At 53.9% G+C, this 19,917-nt stretch overlaps 3 protein-coding genes across 14 annotated transcripts in view; 2 read left to right on the top strand and 1 right to left on the bottom strand.

Moving 5' to 3' along the window:
- Nucleotides 1-3,264, top strand: part of KYAT1 (kynurenine aminotransferase 1) — a 36,626-nt gene extending 33,362 nt beyond the window's left edge. For all 10 annotated transcript variants that reach the window (XM_077850953.1, XM_077850950.1, XM_077850951.1 and 7 more), the window contains 7 exons: nt 646-766; nt 1,106-1,182; nt 1,311-1,400; nt 1,507-1,693; nt 1,776-1,855; nt 2,527-2,613; nt 2,715-3,264. In XM_077850953.1, the coding sequence (XP_077707079.1) occupies nt 646-766; nt 1,106-1,182; nt 1,311-1,400; nt 1,507-1,693; nt 1,776-1,855; nt 2,527-2,613; nt 2,715-2,780 (708 nt within the window). In that variant the 3' untranslated portion in view covers nt 2,781-3,264. The remainder of the gene's footprint in view (nt 1-645; nt 767-1,105; nt 1,183-1,310; nt 1,401-1,506; nt 1,694-1,775; nt 1,856-2,526; nt 2,614-2,714) is intronic.
- A 5,213-nt stretch (nt 3,265-8,477) lies between these two features.
- Nucleotides 8,478-17,834, top strand: SPOUT1 (SPOUT domain containing methyltransferase 1). 3 transcript variants are annotated; one of them, XM_077850963.1, is made up of 12 exons: nt 8,478-8,588; nt 9,218-9,263; nt 9,537-9,662; nt 10,898-11,057; nt 11,295-11,384; nt 11,505-11,554; nt 11,765-11,895; nt 13,587-13,659; nt 13,765-13,863; nt 14,375-14,477; nt 14,650-14,797; nt 17,814-17,834. In XM_077850963.1, exons 1-12 carry the CDS (start codon nt 8,553-8,555, stop codon nt 17,817-17,819), a joined length of 1,068 nt encoding a protein of 355 aa, XP_077707089.1. In that variant the 5' UTR covers nt 8,478-8,552; the 3' UTR covers nt 17,820-17,834. The 3 variants fall into 3 exon arrangements, with proteins under 3 accessions (XP_077707089.1, XP_077707088.1, XP_077707090.1); XM_077850962.1 differs by lacking the exon at nt 17,814-17,834 and adding an exon at nt 15,652-16,384; XM_077850964.1 differs by lacking the exons at nt 11,295-11,384; nt 17,814-17,834 and adding an exon at nt 15,652-16,384.
- Nucleotides 15,809-19,127, bottom strand: ENDOG (endonuclease G). The gene is made up of 3 exons (XM_077850974.1): nt 18,459-19,127; nt 17,352-17,461; nt 15,809-16,156 (listed from the first exon to the last, which is right to left on the bottom strand). The coding sequence occupies exons 1-3, from the start codon at nt 18,966-18,968 to the stop codon at nt 15,874-15,876; spliced, it is 903 nt and encodes a 300-aa protein (XP_077707100.1). The 5' UTR covers nt 18,969-19,127; the 3' UTR covers nt 15,809-15,873.
- Between the last annotated feature and the right edge of the window lie 790 nt (nt 19,128-19,917).

Below are 19,917 nucleotides of genomic sequence, written 5' to 3'. Positions count from 1 at the left end.
TCTCATAGTCATGATCAATTATTATTTTTTAAAGATCTTATTTATTTATTTGACAGAGAGAGAGAGCGCACAAGCAGGGGGAGGAGAAGAGGCAAAGGGAGAAGTAGCCTCCCCAGTGAGCAGGGAGCCTGATGCAGGGCTCAGTCCCAGGACCCTGGGATCACAGCCTGAGCTGAAGGCAGATGCTCAACCAACTGAGCCACCAGGTGCCCCACGATCAATTATTATTAACTCCATTTCCAGCCCTTCTGCTCTCTTTAGGATGAAGGTGGGGATGAAAATCCAAGCTTCTGATCATGGCTTAGGCATTCTGGTGACCAGCCCTGACCCTAGAGCCACCCAGGTGTCTACCCAGAGTCATCTCATTAGAACAAAACACATTTCTAGTGCTCTTATCACTTAGGAATTCAGTGAGAGTTTCAGGAGCCCTGTGTCAGGGTCAAAGACCAAATATTAGCACAAGAGATGCTCCTTGCTCCTTGTCACCACAAGTGTTTTAGGAGCTCTATGCCAGGAACTGGGTGCAGAGACCAATATATATATTTCGTATTATCTTGCAGCAGACCTCCCAGGGTCAGTGTTGCAAGGAATGATATCTGTTCATCTCTCTGAGAAGGCCTCTCTGTTTGGGGGTGGGCCCCACAGGTGTTCTCCAAGGCAGAGTTGGAGCTGGTGGCCAACCTGTGCCAGCAGCACGACGTGATATGCATCACCGATGAGGTCTACCAGTGGCTGGTCTACGATGGTTACCAGCACACCAGCATTGGTGAGCCACGCCAGCCTGGGGGCCTCCATTCCCCTGGATATTTGTAGTGGGGCCTTGAGCCCAATCTGGGAGTCAGTGCAGGCCCCATGATTGGATCTAGAGCCACACAGGTCATGCGTGTGACCTGGGGCAGCGGCTTTACCTCTCTGAGAGCCGGAGAACACAATGGCACTGCTCCCAGGGTTCTCATGATGATGAGCCAAAATAAGCCCTGTAAATAGCTTAGCACAGAGCCCGGTCTAGAGGGTTAAGAGCCCGAGTGCCCACCGGGGCCCAGCTACTACCCCTCCCCTGCTCCTCACTTCCGTCTCAGTCACTACTCTCTTTGGCCTTGGGCAGCCAGCCTCCCTGGCATGTGGGAACGCACCCTGACCATTGGCAGCGCTGGGAAGAGTTTTAGCGCCACTGGCTGGAAGGTGAGTAGATGAGGGTTGGGGTACCACCTCCCCCCACGATCCTGGGCAGGCAAGGCTGCGCCAAGAATTAAGAAGGAGTATGGCCAGGTCCTGAAGGGCCTCACCCCCTCCCTGTGTTCCTGGTCCAGGTGGGCTGGGTCCTGGGCCCAGATAGCCTCGTGAAGCACCTGCGCACCGTGCACCAGAACTCTATCTATCACTGCCCCACGCAGGGCCAGGTGAGGAGAGGCAGGGGACCCCACTGTGGGGGGAGAGGCAATAACAGAGCCCCGGGGTCAGATCATCCCCCCCAACCTGTTTGTGCACCCTCTCCAACCCCCCCAGGCTGCAGTAGCCCAGAGCTTCCAACATGAGCAGCTGCACTTTGGCCAACCCAGCAGCTACTTTGTGCAGTTCCCACAAGCCATGCAGCGCTGTCGGGACCACATGATACGAAGCCTGCAGTCTGTAGGCCTGAAGCCTGTGATCCCCCAGGGCAGCTACTTCTTCATCGCAGACATCTCAGACTTCAGTGAGCAGAACTGACCAGGCTGGGCCGGGGATGGGGTGGGGGCTGGAGGCCACCCAGGGCTCAGCGTGGCTTCTGTCCCCAGAGAAGAAGATGCCTGACTTGCCTGGTGACAAGGATGAGCCTTACGACAGACGCTTCGTCAAGTGGATGATCAAGAACAAGGTGGGCCAGGCTCTGCCGGGGCCCCTGTGTGTTTTTTAACAGGCTGGGCACAAATGCAGCCCAGCGTCTGCCATCAGCCCTGGAACAGGGGTGCATCTCTGTCAAGGAATGGGGAGTCTGTCTGGAATTTGCCAAAAGCTGCTGGGGCAGGCTGGTAGGAATCCCTGCGCTCTCGGGTGCGGAGTTGATGCATTCAGCCTGAGCTCGTGCAGCTCTGAGCTCTGACCTTAAGGCTTATTCTTCTTGGCCTGTGCCCTGACCTGCCAGGTGGCACTCCCTGCTCGCAGCCTCCACCTCACCTCTGTTGTTGTTTTTTTTAAAGATTTTATTTATTTATTCATGAGAGAGGCAGAGGAAGAAGCAGGCTCCCTGCAGGGAACCCGATGCAGGACTCCATCCTAGGACCCCAGGAGCATGATCTGAGCCAAAGGCAGCTGCTCAACCACTGAGCCACCCAGGCGTCCCTCCACCTCCCCTCTGTACACAGGGAGGGCCTGGGAACCAAGCTCTGCCATTCTTTTCCCCTGACTTGGCCCAGCCCTGGGAGGTGCTGCATGGAAGCTAACTTCCCCTCCCCCAGCCCCTCGTGGGAAGCCCTCTGTCTGCCCCCCACCAGCCAAGGTCTGCCATGCTGTGGGGCTGTGTTGAGACGTGCACTTCTTCCTCCCCAGGGCTTGGCGGCCATTCCAACTTCCATCTTCTACAGCAGGCCACATCAGAAGCACTTTGACCACTATATCCGCTTCTGTTTTGTGAAGGTAAAGGACGGGGTGTCCGAGGGGAGGGCGGGCCTCCTCCAGACCCCTGCAGCCTGTTGGTGGTGTGGGGAGAGGGGTAGGACCCATCTGTGTCCGCACAGGATGAGTCCACACTGCAGGCCATGGATGAGAAGCTGCAAAAATGGAAGGAAGAGCTCAGGCCCTGACGTCGCCTGCTCCACCCTGCCCCACCTGGTTCCTGCTTGCTCTTTATCTGGGTTTCAGCCATTCCCAGGTTGGGTGTAGATTGAGCCTGGGCCCCCTTCTCTGTGTCATGGGATGCCCCCTTTCATGGAAGAAAGGAAGAGCCCTCTTTCTTGGTCCTGGTGGATTCACGAGCACTTCCCACAGTGCCTATATTCCTGTCATGGTGGTGAGGTGGACCTGACCTGGGCCTCTCCCTGCTCCTCCCTAGATTGGGTCATAGTCTTGGGCCCCCTCCGTATTCTCCCCAGACTTGCCTGGGACTCAACGGACAGAGTCCATCAGTGCACTGGTCTTGAGCCCCAGCCCTGCACTGGCCCCAGCGAAGGCTCCAGCATCCCTCCCTTTTCTTATCTAGTTCAATAACCTTGGGAAGTAGTAGTCTTTAGGCTTGAGTCCTCCAAGCTAGTACTCTTCACCCATAATAAAGTTTTAAGTTATTCCGGCTCTTATTTGCTCCTTCTCTCTTCTTCACGCCGTGGTGTTGATCACTGATGGGGACTTGGGCAGAGTGGGTGTGGAAGGCACCTCCGTGGAGCTTAGACTCCAGCCCCTTTTTGTACAGATGTGTTTTGTGGAGTCAAACAGAGGCTTAGAAAAGGGCAGAGACTGGGGACTTGTCCGAAGTCACAGTTAGTGGGAAAACGGGCTTAGAACTTAGGGCTCAGATGGGGGTCAGGGGGTGTCTCTGTAGCATGTGTACATGTGTATAGGAGATGGGGGGCCTCAGCTGAGTGTCTACACAGGCCTATCCCACAGGAGTTAGAGTGCAGGCCAGGAGGGCCAGGGAGTTTAGACAGAAGGGGAAGGAAGTAGCTCGTTGAATTGTGCACCCCCATGTGCCACAGGCCTACATGCCCACCATCTCGTTGAACAGCCCTCTGAGATGGGAGTTACTATCTGCGTTTTAACAGTGAGGAAGCCACTTTGGAGATGATGTGACCTGGCAAGGGTAGAAATGGGTTTGTTCCCAGGGGTGGGCATCTCACTGGAAGGCAAAGATGTAGCTCCTAAATTCATCTGGAAGATGATGCTGGGAACTTGAAGTTGGATTACATTGCAGATCCATGTGCTTGCTCATATGATACATTTAATTGGGGGAGCCGGGGGTGCCTAGGTGGCTCAGTCGGTCAAGCATCTGCCTTTGTCTCAGGTCATGACCTCAGGGTCCTAGGTTCGAGCCCCCGACATCAGGCTCCCTGCTCAACAGGGAGTTTGCTTCTCCCCCTGCCTCTGCCCCTCATCACTGCTCATGTGTATTCTCTCTCTCTCAAATAAATAAATAAATAATTTAATAATAATAATAATTAGCTGATGGGAACATATAATCAAATGTATTTAGTGTTTGTTCCTGGTTCTTGGCACAGAGCTCCTAAAACCCTTGAAATTCCCTGAGAGCTAGGACTGTCTTTTGTATTCATAATAAGCCCCTTAGACTATGTCATTAGAGGGTCAGAGCTTCCAGTACCAACCCCAGGCCCTGATGGAGGGGAGAGAGACCAAACATTGAGTTCAGTTACTTAATTTGGCCAATGATTTAATCAGTCATGCGTAGGGAATAAAACCCCATCTAAAAACCCTGAATCTGAGGCTCAAGGAGCTTCCAAGTTGGTGAGCACATCCATATGCCGAGAGGGTGGTACATCAGGAGAAGGCACCTTCCTCTCCCAAACCCTTATTTTGTGAACCTCTTCCATGTGGCTGTTTCTGCGTTGTATCTTTTATGATGGGAATGTAAATACACCTTTCTGAGTGCTGTGAATCATTATATGGAATTATTGAACTCCAGGGGAATGCTGGAATTGCCCCAATATGTAGACACCCAGGCAGAACTGTGGGTAGCCTAGAGACCCCACTTGTTGGTGGCATTTGAAATGGGGGGCGATCTTATGGAACTGAGCCCTTAACCTATGGGATCTGTGCCAACTCTGAGTGCTTCTTGTTAGAATTGAAGTGTGGGATACCCATCTGGTATCGGAGAATTGCTTTTGCTTTGTTTCTTTGTTTTTTAATTTCTTAAAAGATTTTATTTATTAATTCATGGGAGAGAGAGAGAGAGAGAGAGAGAGAGGCAGAAACACAGGCAGAGGGAGAAGCATGCTCCATGCAGGGAGCTGGACGCAGGACCCGATCCTGGGTCTCCAGGATCACGCCCTGGGCGGAAGGCAGGCGCTAAACCACTGAGCCACCCAGGGATCCCCTTAATTTTTTTTTTAAGATTTTATTTATTTTTTCATTCATGAGAGACACACACAGAGAGAGAGGCAGAGACACAGGCAGAGGGAGAAGCAGGCTCCGCACAGGGAGCCTGACATGGGACTTGATCCCGGGACTCCAGAATCATACCCTAGGCGGAAGGCAGGCGCTAAACCGCTGCGCCACCCAGGGATCCCCTGGAAAATTGCTTTTGGATCGCATTATGGGCTGTGGCTTAGCACACTTCCCTCTTTCCCCGTCCGAACCATGACTCGGTACTTATTCCCACAGTTCCAAAGTCAAGAAATAAAATACAAGCTCAGGGGATCCCTGGGTGGCGCAGCGGTTTAGCGCCTGCCTTTGGCCCAGGGCGCGATCCTGGAGACCCGGGATCGAATCCCACGTCGGGCTCCCGGTGCATGGAGCCTGCTTCTCCCTCTGCCTGTGTCTCTGCCTCTCTCTCTCTCTCTCTGTGACTATCATAAATAAATTTTAAAAATTAAAAAAACAAAACAAAAAAAAAACAAAAAAAAATAAAAATAAAAAATAAAAAAACAAAACAAAATACAAGCTCAGAGGCTCAGCTTTGGAGTCCCTTGGCCAAGAGACACATAGCCTGATGGCAAGAAAGTCCCTGGTGGGATAACCCCATAGGTTTCATGGGATTCAATCCCCACTCCCACCCGCAAAGTTTCCATGTCTCCTGAACCAATCTAAAATCTGCCAATAACTCAAATAGAAGTTCCAGATCTTCAACTGAGTAACCTCAGCCAGCTTGAGAGGACAGATCTGCCTGAGATGTATAAATGATTTGACTTCTCATTCAGAGGGGAGGGAGAGGCTGGGGAAATAAACACACCCCTTGGAATGTTAACACATACACTGAATTAGAAATCTCTCCCCAGGTACCTGGCTGTCTTAGTCGGTAGAGCATGTAGCTCTTGATCTTGGGGTTGAGTTCAAGCCCCACAATGGGCCTAGAGGTTACTTAAAATATATTTTTAAAAAAGAAAAAAAAGAATTTTTTCAATTAAAAAGTCTAAAAAAGGGGGCACCTGGTGGCTCAGTGGTTCAGTGTCTGCCTTTGGCTCAGATTGTGATCCCAAGGTCCTGCGATCGAGTCCTGCATCAGGCTCCCCAGAAGGAGCCTGTTTCTCCCTCTGCCTATGTCTCTGCCTCTCTCTCTGTGTCTCTCATGGCAAAAAAAAAAAAAAAAAAAGAAAAAAGAAGAAGTTAAAAAAAAAGAAATTAATCTCTCCTCTATTCAGTTGTAAGCTCCAAATCAATGTCTGCCTTTACTTACCATTGTGTCCCTGTTCCTGCCTCGAAATAGGCCCTGCTCAATAACTATTTGTTGATTGAATACTGACTAAATTTAAATATTTTTTTAAAGATTTCCTTTATTTATTTGAGAGAGTTCCCACTTGGGAGCAAGAACCAATATGGGGGGCATAGGGAGAAGAAGAAGCAGACTTCTGGCTGAGCAGGGAACCAGACATGGACCCCTCCAGCACCCCAAGATCATGACCTGAGCCAAAGGAAAATGCTTAACCCACTGAGCCACCCAGGTGCCCCTCAAAATTATTAATATAAAATAAAATTATTTACATAAAAAAGCTTAGCTCATTCATGGCTGGCAGGAGTGTAGATGGTCTAGTCACATCAGAAGATAGCTTGGCAGTTTTTACAAACCTAAACATAGCCTTAACTGTCCTATCCAGCAATCTGGCTCCCAGGTATTTACCCAAGTGCGTTGAAAACTCCTGTCCACGCAAAAACCTGCATATGAATGTTTATAGCAGCTTTATTCATACATAACTGGAAGCAATCAAATATCCTTCAGAAGGTGACTGGATAAACAACAGGCATATCCATGCAATGGAATTGAGCAATAGAAATAAATGAGAATTATTAAGCCATGAGAAATCATGGAAGAAACTGAAATGCATATTGCTTAATGAAAATGTTTCTTAAAAGGCCACATACTTTCTAGGGCTCAGCTGGTAGAGCAAGCAACTCTTGATCTCAGAGTTGGGAGTTCACCCCCACCTTGGGTATAGAGCTTATTTAAAATAAATAATTAAAAATAAATAAAGGGATGCTGAGTGGCTCAGTGGTTGAGCATCTACCTTCAGCTCAGGATGTGATTTTTGTTTTTTTTTTCTTTATGATAGTCACACAGAGAGAGAGGCAGAGACATAGGCAGAGGGAGAAGCAGGATCCATGCACCGGGAGCCTGATATGGGATTCGATCCCAGGTCTCCAGGACTGCACCCTGGGCCAAAGGCAGGCGCTAAACCGCTGGGCCACCCAGGGATCCCCTCAGGATGTGATCTTGAGGTCCAGGATGGAGTCCTGCAGCCAGCTCCTTGCAGGGAGCCTGCTTCTCCCTCTGCCTATGTCTCTTCTCTCTCTGTGTCTCTCATGAATAAATAAAATAAAAATTTTTTTAAAAAGAAGAGGGTAGATGGAACACAGGATTTTTAGGGCAGTGGACATATTTTGTACCATAATGTAATGGTAGATACATGACATGTCTCTGCCCAGAGCTGTAGAATGTACAACACAAAGAGCGAATCCTAATGGAAACTATGAACTTTAGTTAATAATACTGTATCAATATTGGTTCATCAAGTATAGTAAACGTACACAGTGAAGCAAGGGATTAAGAGTAGGGAAAAATAAGTGGGGGAGAAGAGTTATATGGGAACTTTTGGTAAACCTAAATCTGCCCTTAAAAAAAATGTTGGGGCACCTGGATGGCTCAGTGCTTGAGCGTCTGCATTTGGCTCAGGTCCTGATTCCGGGGTGCAGGGATCGAGTCCCGCATCGGGCTCCCCGCAGGGAGCCTGCTTCTCCTTCTGCCTACGTCTCTGCCTGCGTGTCTTTCACGAATAAATCAATAAAATCAGGGATCCCTGGGTGGCGCAGCGGTTTGGCGCCTGCATTTGGCCCAGGGCGCGATCCCGGAGACCCAGGATCGAATCCCACATCGAGCTCCCGGTGCATGGAGCCTGCTTCTCCCTCCGCCTGTGTCTCTGCCTCTCTCTCTCTCTCTGCGACTATCATAAATAAATTAAAAAAATTTAAAAAAAATAAATAAAATCTTTAAAAATAATCATAATAAATAAATAAAAGATAAAGTATGTTAATTAAAAGAAAGAGTAAATGAATGCATCTGTAAAAGAACTGGATTAAATTCTCTCCAAGATCATTTCCTTTTGGGCTACAGGGTCTCCACGTAGAATAAAATCGAGCTGAGCTTTAAGTGTCGCGCTCGTGCACAAACGGAGCGCGGCTCTCCAGTCGTCCAAGGACCCAGGACAGCCCCGCACAAGCTGCCGCTCTGGACCCCCGAGGATGAGGACAGGACCCGCCCGCGTCACCTGCGCCCCCGCTTCCCGCGCGCGCGCACCGCCCCTAGACGCCTAGGCCACGCCCCCGCGCGCCACGGGCCCTCCGATTGGGCGGCTCAGAGGAGGTGTAGCCGGAAGGGGTGGGCCTGACTGGCAGGGCGTGGCCGACGGGGTGCGGCGAACATGGCGGAGCGCGCGAAGAAGCGCCCCTGCGGCCCGGTAGGTGGCGGGAGGTGGGGTCCCGGGACGGGACTGGGGGTGGCGGCGCGAGGACGAGCCGCGAGGGGGCCCGTGGAGGGGCCGGGCTGCGCCTCCTGCTCCCTGCTTGTCGCTGATCCGAGGCCGGGAGCGCCGAGGGGCTGCATGTTCGTGGCCGCGTGCGCCCCTGTGAAAACCGGGGTGTGGGTGCCGGGGTCCCAGCCAGGGCCAGCTCAGCGTCAGGCACATTGCTGGAGCCCCTTGCGGCTCCTCTGACCCGGGCGTGGATTCAGGAGGTGGGATCCTGCCCGCCATCTCGAGCCCTTTCGTGGCGTATCTCTTCGGACTCCCAGGGCGACAGTGGGAAGGTCCTCTCCCCCTGAGCTTCAGTTTTCTCCTCTCTCCCGTTAGATTTCATTCAGCAGCTTACCGCTTGATGTAGTAAGTGCTCACTATGTGCCAGACCCGGTCCTGGGCACTGTAGCATGGCAGGTCGTCGCCTTCCCACGTTCTCCCAGCCGTGGCAGTATGGGGGGGTTCCCTGGTTTCCTCACCACCCCCATTTATAGGCAGGGGACAGCTGCCAAGCAGGAAGTGGGACCCACTCACAGCCTCACACCTACCTATACCTGTTTCCATTGCTACTCTAGGGTGAACATGGCCAAAGAGTCGAATGGCGAAAATGGAAGCAGCAGAGTAAGTAAGGGTCTGGAGGGGAGGGGATCTGTTCAGCCTTGGGGGAGGCCACTCTAGCAGTGCACTGCTGAGCCTTGGGGAGAGCCTCCAGGTTTGTCCCTCTGGGCCCCACAGCGCCCAAAATGGGAAAGAAGGGGCCATGGAGCCTCCTCGGGCTCCTCACTAAGGTCCAAGCTGACCCTACTTGGGAGGGCACCCTCTCCTGGACTGGTCCATATCCCTCCCCTTCCAAGTCCCTCTCCACTCCACCAATCCAGAGGTTCTCTTATCCAGAGAAAGAAGAGAAAAAGAAGTGGAAGGATCTCAAGCTGATGAAGAAACTGGAGCGGCAGCAGGCACAGGAGGAACAGGCAAAGCTCCAGCAGGAAGAAGAGGCAGCTGCACAGAGGGAGGACCAGGGTGAGCAGGCTGGGTCCTGGGCAGGGACGAGCATGTCATATCTGGAAGGGACCTTAGAGACAAGTGGGTCCAGACATCTTGTCCTGATGGAGAAATTGAGGCCCAGAGAATGGGAAAACTGAGTCCTAACCTCCTACATAGGTAGATTTCAGTCCTTTGAAGCATAAGCATCACATATCATAACTTTATACCTTCACTCATCATCATAATGATAGTTATTTTTTTACCTCTTTATTGAGCACTTTCTGTGTGCTTTAGTCTAGTTTTTCATTTACTTTTTAAGTTTTTATTTATTTCTTTAAGGAAGCAACTTGGGCTTGAACTCACAACCTTGAGATCAAGAGTTGCATCATCTTCTACCGACTAAGCCAGCCAGGCGCCCCTTATTTTGATAATAAGAATTTGTATTTTTTTTCTCATTAAATAATACCTGTTCAAAATAATCCCCCTCTCAAAATACAGAAAACTCTAAAGAAAAATCCCAGCAAACACTGCAGTGAAAGTTTCTCCAGATGTTTAGAGGGTATATAGATACAGTTTTACAAAACTGAGACCCAAACCTTAGAAAGGGTTAGGGTGTCATAACGTACCCTCTAAGCCCATTGGTTACCAGTGATGATGGTGACAATGGGGACAGAAACTGAGCATGTCAGCTGTTTCAGCTAGGAGGGAAGTCCTTCATGGGTGCTCCCTTATGTGGCTCCCTTTGGGTGACTCTGGGAGGGAGAATATGGTGGCCCCTCTGGAGCTAGACAGCCTGAACCCATATCTCAGCTGTTTTGCCTTCTGTGTGACCTTGGGCCACGTGTTTGATCTTTCGGGGGTCACAGGTTCCCCACATCTTGATGGAGATCACTGTAATACTTCTTAGGGTTATGGTGTAAATGCACACATAAAAGGCCCTAATAATATTAGCTCGCTTTATTATCCCCATTTGACAGCTGGAGAACTGAGGCAGTAAGGGGCAGAGCCAGTGTATAAATTTAGGCCAGTGCCTCTAACCACCTCTAGCCTTGCCCAGGGATGTGCCCTGCTCATGAGAGCCTCGGGGACCAGTGGGTATATTTTCCTTCAGGGTAGATTGAGGCCTGGAAAGGGAGTTGGATCTATTTTGCTGGCCTCAAAATTCCTCCCAGAGGGAAAATTCTCTAACTCTGGGATTGGGGGAAGGGGTATATGTGGGAAGCACCACCCTAGCCTCTTGGAATGACCATGAATGCCCCTCCCCTGTCCAGGTCGGCCCTACACCCTGAGTGTAGCCCTTCCAGGTTCTATCCTGGACAATGCCCAGTCACCAGAGCTTCGCACCTACCTGGCTGGCCAGATTGCCAGAGCCTGCACCATCTTCTGTGTGGATGAGATTGTGGTGTTCGATGAAGAAGGCCAAGATGTCAAGTGAGGGGCCATCTGACAGGGCATCGGGGCTCAGAGAGGAGGGAGGGACTGCCAGCATTGACTTTGCTTCATCCTTTTCACTGCCTACTTGCCTGAGCTGAGACTGCTGCCTGAAATGCCCCCAGTATATCTGGTGGGAGGAGTCACAAAGCAGGGGCACTGCAGAGGTCAGATTGGGTGGAGGAGCTCTCGAAGGAAGCACAGTAGATTCTGGAAGCCCTGTCTTTCTCTCTCCAGGACTGTGGAGGGAGAATTCAGGGGAGTTGGCAAGAAGGGACAGGCATGCGTACAGCTGGCCCGGATCCTGCAGTACCTGGAGTGTCCACAGTAAGGGGGTGAAGGGCAGACTTCCCTAAAAATGATGTGGAGGAGGGGGGTAGTCCAGGTGCAGGTCAGGCAGGAGGTAGCCTCCCCTGGGAATTTCCTGAGATCCGTGTTCTTTACTAGGTACCTAAGAAAGGCATTCTTCCCCAAGCATCAGGATCTCCAGTTTGCAGGTAAGGCTGGAGGGGGTGCTGACCCCCATTTTTCATGGATCATTCCCCCCAGACCCTGAGAAATTGCTGTGCAGCTGAGAAAACAGGCCCAAGCAGGGCAAGGCCTGTGCCTGGTGGCAAGCAGCAGATCTGTGGCAGCCCTGGAACTTGGGCCAGGCCTCCAAGGTTCCTGCCATACTACCATGTGCTTTTGCACCTCCCTCCCCACAGGGCTTCTGAACCCCTTGGACAGCCCTCACCACATGCGTCAGGATGAGGAATCTGAGTTCAGAGAAGGCATTGTTGTCGACCGGCCCACCCGGCCAGGCCATGGGTCCTTTGTCAACTGTGGCATGAAGAAGGTAGGAATTGGAAGAGTGGGTTGGGACACAAATTGCAGACACACCCTGACCGTGGAAAGCCGGCAAGGTCATGTGAATGGGGAGCCCTCAACCCAGGCATCTGTGCCTGCAGTTCCCCCACTGATGTAGATTCAGGCCAGAGAAGCTCCTAAGACAGGGCTCAGTAGATAAAGCCAGGAGCAAATTTACTCTCTTAAAAAGTAAATGAAAAAAAAAAAAAAAAAGTAAATGAACAGGGAGGCCTGGGTGGCTCAAGGTATGATCCCAGAGTCCCTGGATCAAATCCTGTATTGGGCTCTTTTCATGGAGCCTGCTTCTCTTCCCTCTTCCTATATCTCTGCATTCTCTCTGTGTGTCTCTCATGAATAAATAAATAAGATCTTTAAAAAAAAAAAAAAAAAGCAAATGAACAGAAGGTAATCCTCATGCTCAAATCCAGTCCAACCCAACCACAACCCTACAAAAAACAAGTTCAGAATCCTTCTGGGGCAGCTCCAGCAGGATGCAAAGCCGTGCTGGGATTGGCACATCCGCCACCTGGTTACTCTCAAGTCTTCTGGAGTCAGAGACAGAAACTCTTCAGTGTGTAGGGTCCTCTCCTCTCAAAAACTGCAGATCAGAAATGACCGGCTAAATGCACACCAGGGTGACCCAGACCCAGACAAAAGGAGAAAACTGGAGAAACCTCAAAAGGAAAAGAGTGTGTGTATCAGGGCACCTAGGTGGTGGTCTCCCTGTTCAGGGGGAAGTCTGCTTATTCCTCTCCTTCTGTCTCTCTCCCTCCCCCTGCTTGCACTCTCTCTTCTCTCTTAAATGAATAAATAAAACCTTAAAAAAAAAAAAAAGGTACCCTATCCTGAATTCAGAGTTGTCACAAACATGGACATTGGTTGTCATTTGTCACAGCTTGCACTGACCACATGCCGGGCCCTGGGCAGTGTAACAGGAGCTATTTATGGAGAGTTTGCTGTTTGACAGAGGAGGGAACCAAGGCTGGGAGAGGTTACGTGGCCCGCCGAAACTGCTGTAGCTAGGAAGTGGCACAGCCACATCTGTTCAAAACGTAGAAGATTAGGATTTCATCTCGCAAAATACTTTCTGCTCTGTGTCAGGCCCAGAGTGTTCATCTTTACCCAGTGTCCTGTGGTGGTTGTTTTGCACAAATGGTCTCTCATTCTTTTTTTTTTTTTTTTTTTTTTTTTTTTTTTAAGATTTGTTTATTTGAAGCCATCTGGGTGGCTCTGTCAGTGAAGCATCTGCCTTCAACTCAGGTCATGATCCCAGGGTCCTGGGATCGAGCCCCACGTCTATCTCCCCGCTCAGTGGGGAGCTGGCTTCTCTCTCCCCCTGCCTGTGCTCTCTCTTACTCTGCTCTTTCTCTCAAATAAAAAATAAAATCTTTTTTTTTTAAAAGACCCCACTGAATGCAGAACCCAAAGTGGGGCTCGATCCAAAGACCCTGGGATCTTGACCTGAGCCGAAATCCAGTCAGCTGCTTAACTGACTGAGCCACCCAGGTGCCCCACGAATGGTCTCTTGAGAGTAATTCTGGCCCAGGTGCCAGAGAAAGGGGACAGAGGTTGACCTGGACCCCTCAGGAACCGACTACCCCCTCTCCTGGCATCTGGGAGAGCAGTGACCCCTGCTGGCCCTTTGGGGGAACAGCACCCATTTCTCCTGGTTCTCCCCAGGAGGTGAAGATTGACAAGAACTTGGAGCCTGGACTTCGTGTGACAGTTCAGCTGAACCAGAAGCAGCTCCCAGGTATCTGGAAACTTCCCAGCCTGGCCATCCTGAGGGCTCAGAGCCATCTCCTGCTACCTCGTTGTCCCTCACCCCATCTTCACAGCCTCCATGCTTCCTCTCCAGAAAGCAAGACCTACCGGGGAAAGGTTGTGTCATCACAGGACCCTCGCACCAAAGCCGGTCTCTACTGGGGCTACACGGTCCGGCTGGCCTCCTGCCTCAGTAAGGACAGAGCTTCCTCCTCTGAATGGCTGACCTCCGTCTGGGAGGCCACAGAGAACTTTGCTTGATCCAAAAGGCAGACCACAGTCCTTGCCCTGCCACCATGCTGTGTGTCCTTAGGCAAATGCCTTTCCTTCTCTGGGCTTTGGGCTCCCTGACTGCACTGCCTGGAATTCTGTGAAGGACCTCTGAGGAAAAGGATTGTGGTTCATTATTCATGTCTGCTGTGAGGTTGGGAATAGGACAAAAGGACTAGATAGGTCAAAGGTGCCCTGTGAGTCCTCAGAGCTCCTCCCTACCCACCATCCACTTGGTTTCCCCAGGCTAGCACAGGTGTGCTTTCTCCCTGCTCAGTCCCGGGCTTGCCAGGAACTGGGGGGGGGAGGGGGGTGGCTGGGCGCCACTGCCTTACCTGAATCCCCTTCTCCACCCTGCCCTCATATATGTACACATGCAGCCAAGTGGCTGTGGCATTGAAGCAGGACCCCCAGTGAACTGGTCTCTCCCCCAGGTGCCGTGTTTGCTGAGGCCCCCTTCCAGGACGGGTATGACCTGACCATTGGGACATCAGAGAGAGGCTCGGATGTGACCTCCGCCCAGCTTCCTAGCTTCCGGTGGGTACAGCCTGGGGCAGGGGCTGGGGAAGGAGGAATGCAGCCGGAAACCTGTCTGCTGGAGCAGAGCTGTACAGACTGGGCCCCTACTGTGTGGGGGGCAGGGAGCTCTGGGAAGCTGCCTTCAGTGTGGCCGTGGTGCACAGTGACTGATCCCTCCTGTGGGTACCAGGCATGCTCTTGTGGTGTTCGGGGGCCTCCAGGGCCTGGAAGCTGGAGTGGATGCTGACCCCAACCTAGAGGTGGCTGAACCCAGTGTCCTCTTCGATCTGTACGTCAACACCTGCCCTAGCCAGGGCAGCCGCACCATCCGCACCGAGGTGAGCCTGCTGCCTCTCAGCTCCAGCCCCAGGCTGTTCTCAGGTTGCTGCCAGCCAGAGGTCCTGTCTGAGCTGTCCAAGCACCTCTGCCCAAGGCTGACTTGAGCCAGCCTTCTCTGAAGATGGTTTCCTTACAGCCTTGGCCTCTCACCACAGCAGATTCCAGCAGGAACTTGGGATGAGTGAGCTGAGACTTAAGACTCCTGGGTGCTGGTGCCCATCCAGCTGTTCCCAGGCTGGGTGGCCCAGGAGACCCTGGGCAACCAGGCTCTGGGCCTCGGTTTCCTCAGCTGTACACTCAATGTTCCACTTCCTTACATGGGACAGTGTTGGGCAGGGCAGCCTTCCCTAACTGTGCCTCGCTGGCATCTCAGTCCTGTGGGGGGCAGTATGCAGCCAGCTCTGGGAGCCTCAGCCCTGGGCACCCATGGAACCCATAGACCTTCTTCTGAGGTCTGCATGCTAGAGGCACATGGCTTCCAGTAGTCTCAGAGTGGTGCCTACGCAGGTGGGCTGCCCTAGTCTGTCCAGGAGGGCCCTACAGGGGCCACACCCTCCTAGCCAGAAGCCCTGCACCCACCCTGTCCTGGGGGCTGAGAACACCCCTAATCCTGACCCTGAGCCTGGGAGGCAGGGATGATCATGAGCACATTTTACAGAGAGGAGAGGCAAGGCCCTTCCCCAGCAGGGCACACAGCCAGGATGGGGCTGAGCCTGTTCTTAACATCCTTGGTGCTCTGTGGAGGGCACCAAGCCCCTGGGAGTGGGTCCTGGGTGGTGGAGCCCCATAAGGTGAGGAGCTGTGCACCTGCCGGTCTCCCAGGCCCCAGCCCACTGCTGCACTTCCCCTCCAGGAAGCCATCCTCATCTCCCTGGCCACCCTGCAGGCTGGCCTCAGCCAGGCGGGTGCCCGGGCCAGCTGAAGGTCCTGTAGGGCCAAAGACAGCGAAGCAGCAGCAGCAGGGAAACCAGAGGTTCCTGAGGGTCCCCCAGGACAGACGCAGCCAAGACTTGTCTCCAGAAATCACCACCTTTTTAATGCGACCCAGCCCCTACAGTCTGGCAGGGTGACACCTTCACTTGCTGCCTGCAGTGATGGCCTGGAGGCTGCCTGTCCGTGCCAGGATATTGGGTACGAAGAGCAGCCCCGAGGCCCGCTCGATGCTTTCAATGGGCACGAGGAAGCGCTCCAGTGGGACTGCCTCATCCACCGGAGCATTGGGCATCACGTAGGAGCGGAGTTCGATTTGCCCGCCAGCCGCCTCCAGGATTAGGACTTTGAAGAAGTGGGTGGGCACCGCCACGTGGTTCTTGCCAATGACCTGATACTTCACGTAGGACTTGCCGTCAGCCTCCGTCCTGCAGACAGACCCAGGGCTGTGCCTCCAGGAAGCCTTCCCTGACCTGACTTCCAACCTATGTCAGCCTGTAGGACTGCCACCCTCTTGCGAGGCTTCTGGGCTCTTCTGGGCTCCCCCAGGAGGCTGGGAGCCCCCTGCAGGGTAGACATTCCCTTACCCTGTTTTCCTCAGGCCTACTGGGCCAAGCAAGGGTGGGTGGTGGCAATAAATGCTGCTGAGAGATTCAGGCCTTGTGGGCATTCACCTTCATTCGCACAGACACATGATCACTGGCCACCTCCCCTGTGGTGGGGGAGCTTCAAGAGGCTAAGGCACATGACCCAGAATTCCCAGTGCCATCACAGGGCCTGGGGTCCAGAACACAGGATGAGGGACTTCCAGTCTTCCCCTCAGCAGGGTCTACTCCATTCCAACAGTCCATAGGAGGCACCTGCTGATTATCAGTGCCTCGGCTGGCCCATCCTAAGCACTCACTACAATGACCTCCAGCACCCCACTTTACCCCTAAGCAACCACGAGGTAGGTAGTAAGTAGCTGTTATCCCCATTTTACAGGAAAGAATATGGTGGTCATTTGCCCATGGCATCCAGAGACCAGGTGGTAGGGCCTAGGTTCTCTCTCAGACCTGTGGACTCCAGAGCCAGCGGCTTCCCCACAACCCTTTGCCTCCCTGATCTCAGTCTTCATTGGGCCAGAAAAATCACTGAGCATGCCCAGGGGAGCTCGGTCCCTTCTACCTGGGAGGCAGGGCTGCTGAGAGACAAGAGTGAAGGCTCAGGGTCGAGGAGGTGGAGGTCACACCGTGGCTCCAGGAGAAGGGTGGGGAGGGTTGCTCCAAGCAGAGCAGACAAGGCAAGAGCCTGGTGCTAGCTAGGCTTTTCTACCTGGACAGAAACAGAGTCAGGTGTATGTGGCAAGAAGTGAGAAAAGAGAGGAGCAGAGACATGTTTGGGGCCTGGTGCTGGGGGCAGGAGAGACGATCCAGGTGGGTACCCCACAGGTCTCGCTACAGTCCTGGAATTAGGGGGCCTGAAGCACAGAACAGACAGACATGCCAAGAAACCAGATGACATGACCTGGCACTGCACGAGGACCCAGAGGTTGAGGCAGGCCTGGATGCTGTGAGTGGCAGGAGGGCCTCTACTGTATGGGAGAGACCCTGGCATCCCGGGGCCCCCCAGTTCGAGCCTTACCTGGGCAGGAAGAGCGGCCCTGTGCATACATAGACATTTTGGTAGGTGCGGGTCAAGCTGCGGCTGTACTTCTCCAGGTTGTTCCAAGCATTCTGGTTGAGGTGGGGCACCTGGTTGGAGAGGTGGGGCTCAGGGAGACTGGCTGGGGCCCTTCCCCTGTTGTCACATGGGCAGGAACTGGCACCAAATGGGGACAGTCCAATGGGGAAAGGGGTGGGCAAGCATGGGGTGGGCAAGTGTGCTGAGGTAACAGGTTCAAGGAGGGAGACGCCTTTAGGCCACCTGGCCATGAGGGTGGAGCCAGAAACCTTTCTCACCCCCAAAGAGCCACACTGAGGAAAAGGGGCAGTTCTCCTCTTCAGAGAGAGAAACAAGCCTCTCCTCCTGAGCCCCCCTCCCCCCATGCCCAGGAGCTCTTGGGGAGGCCAGCTCTCTAGCCCTACCCTCTCCTTTCCTTTCTAGATCTGAAGCACATGCAGAGCCCAGCTGGGGCTGCTCCTGACTTCCCGCTCTTGAGCATTCATTCCAGTGTCTGGTCAAGTGGGCAGGCAACTGCAGCACTTGGAGAGCAGAAGTCCTAGGAGCCTCGTACCCCATTAGCTTCACCCGGAGCCCAGGGGGCAAGTCTCCAGGCCCTGCTCCGCGGAGGGCACACAGTGATGGCTACCAGCGGACTTTGCAAGTTACTTTCCTTTGGCTCCTGGGAGGCAGGCAGGGTATGGACAATGGCTGAAAGCTCAAGGTCCTCTAGACCGACTGCCTGGGTCTCCTGCTGTGTGACAATGGGCCAGTCACTTGGCCTCCCTGCCTCAGTTCCTTCTTTACAGCTAGCATGCATGCATGCTGAGTGCGTCCGGCCAGGAAGCGAGCTCGGTACTTTTGTGTGCATCGTCTTCTTTCTCCGCGCTACTGCGAGGAAACAAGCTCAGGGAGGTGCCCAGAGGCGCACAGTAGAGGTCGGACTGCAGGCGGGTGTTGGGTGCCCCGTGCAGTGTACCTCCCGCCCGGCGCGCGGGGTGAGCAGCCAGGCACCTGACCCGGCGCCCGCACTCGGCAGCTTCGCAGCCGAGGTTCGGAGAGGCTCAGGGGGGCGAGCGCGGGCGCTACCTGCGGCGCGACGTTGCTCAGGTAGAAGGTGTCCTCCATGGCCTTCTGGCTCCAGCGGTGGTTGGCGGCGGCGGCGAGGTGGCCGCGGTCAAAGCCGCTGCCGCGGTAGTCGGCGTTGGTGGCGCGGTGGTACGCGTGCACCGAGTCGTCCTCGCGGAAGTCGCACGAGCGGCGGTCGCCGTCCCCGCGGAGCCGCTCCGGCCGCAGCTGCTCGACCACCCAGAGCGCGCCGCGGGTGCGCGGATCGTAGCACAGCACGTACGACTCGCGGCTCTTGAGCTGCGCCAGCCCCGGCAGCCCGTACTTGGCCAGCTCGCTCGCGCCCGCCGGGGCCCCGGGCTTCGCGGGCACCTCGGGCAGCTCGGCCGCCGCGGCCACGGGCAGCACGGGCAGCCGGCCCAGCAGCCCCGGCGCCGCCCGCGCGTCCGCCCTCCGCCGCCGCCAGCCCTCGGCCGCCGCGCCCAGCCCCGCGCCCAGCGCCAGGGTCAGGGCGGCCCGCAGCGCCCGCATGGCGGGGAGCGTGGCCCGAGCGCCGGTGGAGCGCGGCCGCCGACGCCTGGGGGCCGCCGCGACCTTCGAGGCTCTTAAAGGGGCTGCGCGGGACTGCGGGGCCCACCGCGGGGAGGGGGTCGGGGAGGGGCGTGAGAGCGGGGGATGCCCGCCGCTTCTACTCACAGGCGCTTCGGGGAACTGGGGAGCCCAACGGAGGGTGAGGCCTGGCGCCGAGCTGACGTCCCGGCGCCCTTGCTTTGCCCTTTTAAGACGCGCGGGGGGGGGGGGGGGAGGGCGTGCCACCTCCCCGGCTCGTGATTGGCCGCCGCCGCCCAGCCCCGCCCTCCGCCCAGCCCCCTCGGGCAGCAGGAGGCCCCTCCGCGGGTGGTAGGAGCTCCAGCTTCAGGAGCGCCAAGTGTTAGGTACTGAACTACCATTTCCAGTACTAGACTTAATCTTTAAAAGAGCCTTGAGACGGAGTCTCTAGTTGGCAGAACAAGGAAACAAGGACAAGACCCCAGGTCTGCCTGACACCAAAATCCACCCCCCCTAACATTACAAAGTTAAGTCAAAAGTTCTAGGACACTGGCAAATGTTTTAACAAGCGGCAAGAGGACAGCGTAGGGGCTGATGCTCACTGCTGGTTGGAAGAAACACTGGCACGATTCTAGAAGGCAGTTTGGCAGTATATATAAAAGTCTTAAAAAGGTTCATACTTCTCAATCCACTTAGAGGACTGAGCTGGGGAAATGAATCTGGAATGCAAGGATCTTGAACAGAAACCCTTCTCCACAGTATTATTACTCATAATGAAGGCTGAAATAACCAAAATAGTCCAAGATAGGGGCTGGACTCAGACGTTTTTAGCATGTGTGAATTCTATATAGCACATAAATATATTTTAACATCATACAGCAACTTGCTTACCACCTAAGGGAGGGAAGAGACAGTACACAAACGGTATCAA

Source organism: Canis aureus, chromosome 16 (assembly GCF_053574225.1).
Source record: "Canis aureus isolate CA01 chromosome 16, VMU_Caureus_v.1.0, whole genome shotgun sequence".
Lineage (NCBI taxonomy): Eukaryota > Metazoa > Chordata > Mammalia > Carnivora > Canidae > Canis > Canis aureus.
Note: the sequence above shows the minus strand (reverse complement) of the source record. Positions and strands in the feature narration are given on the sequence as shown.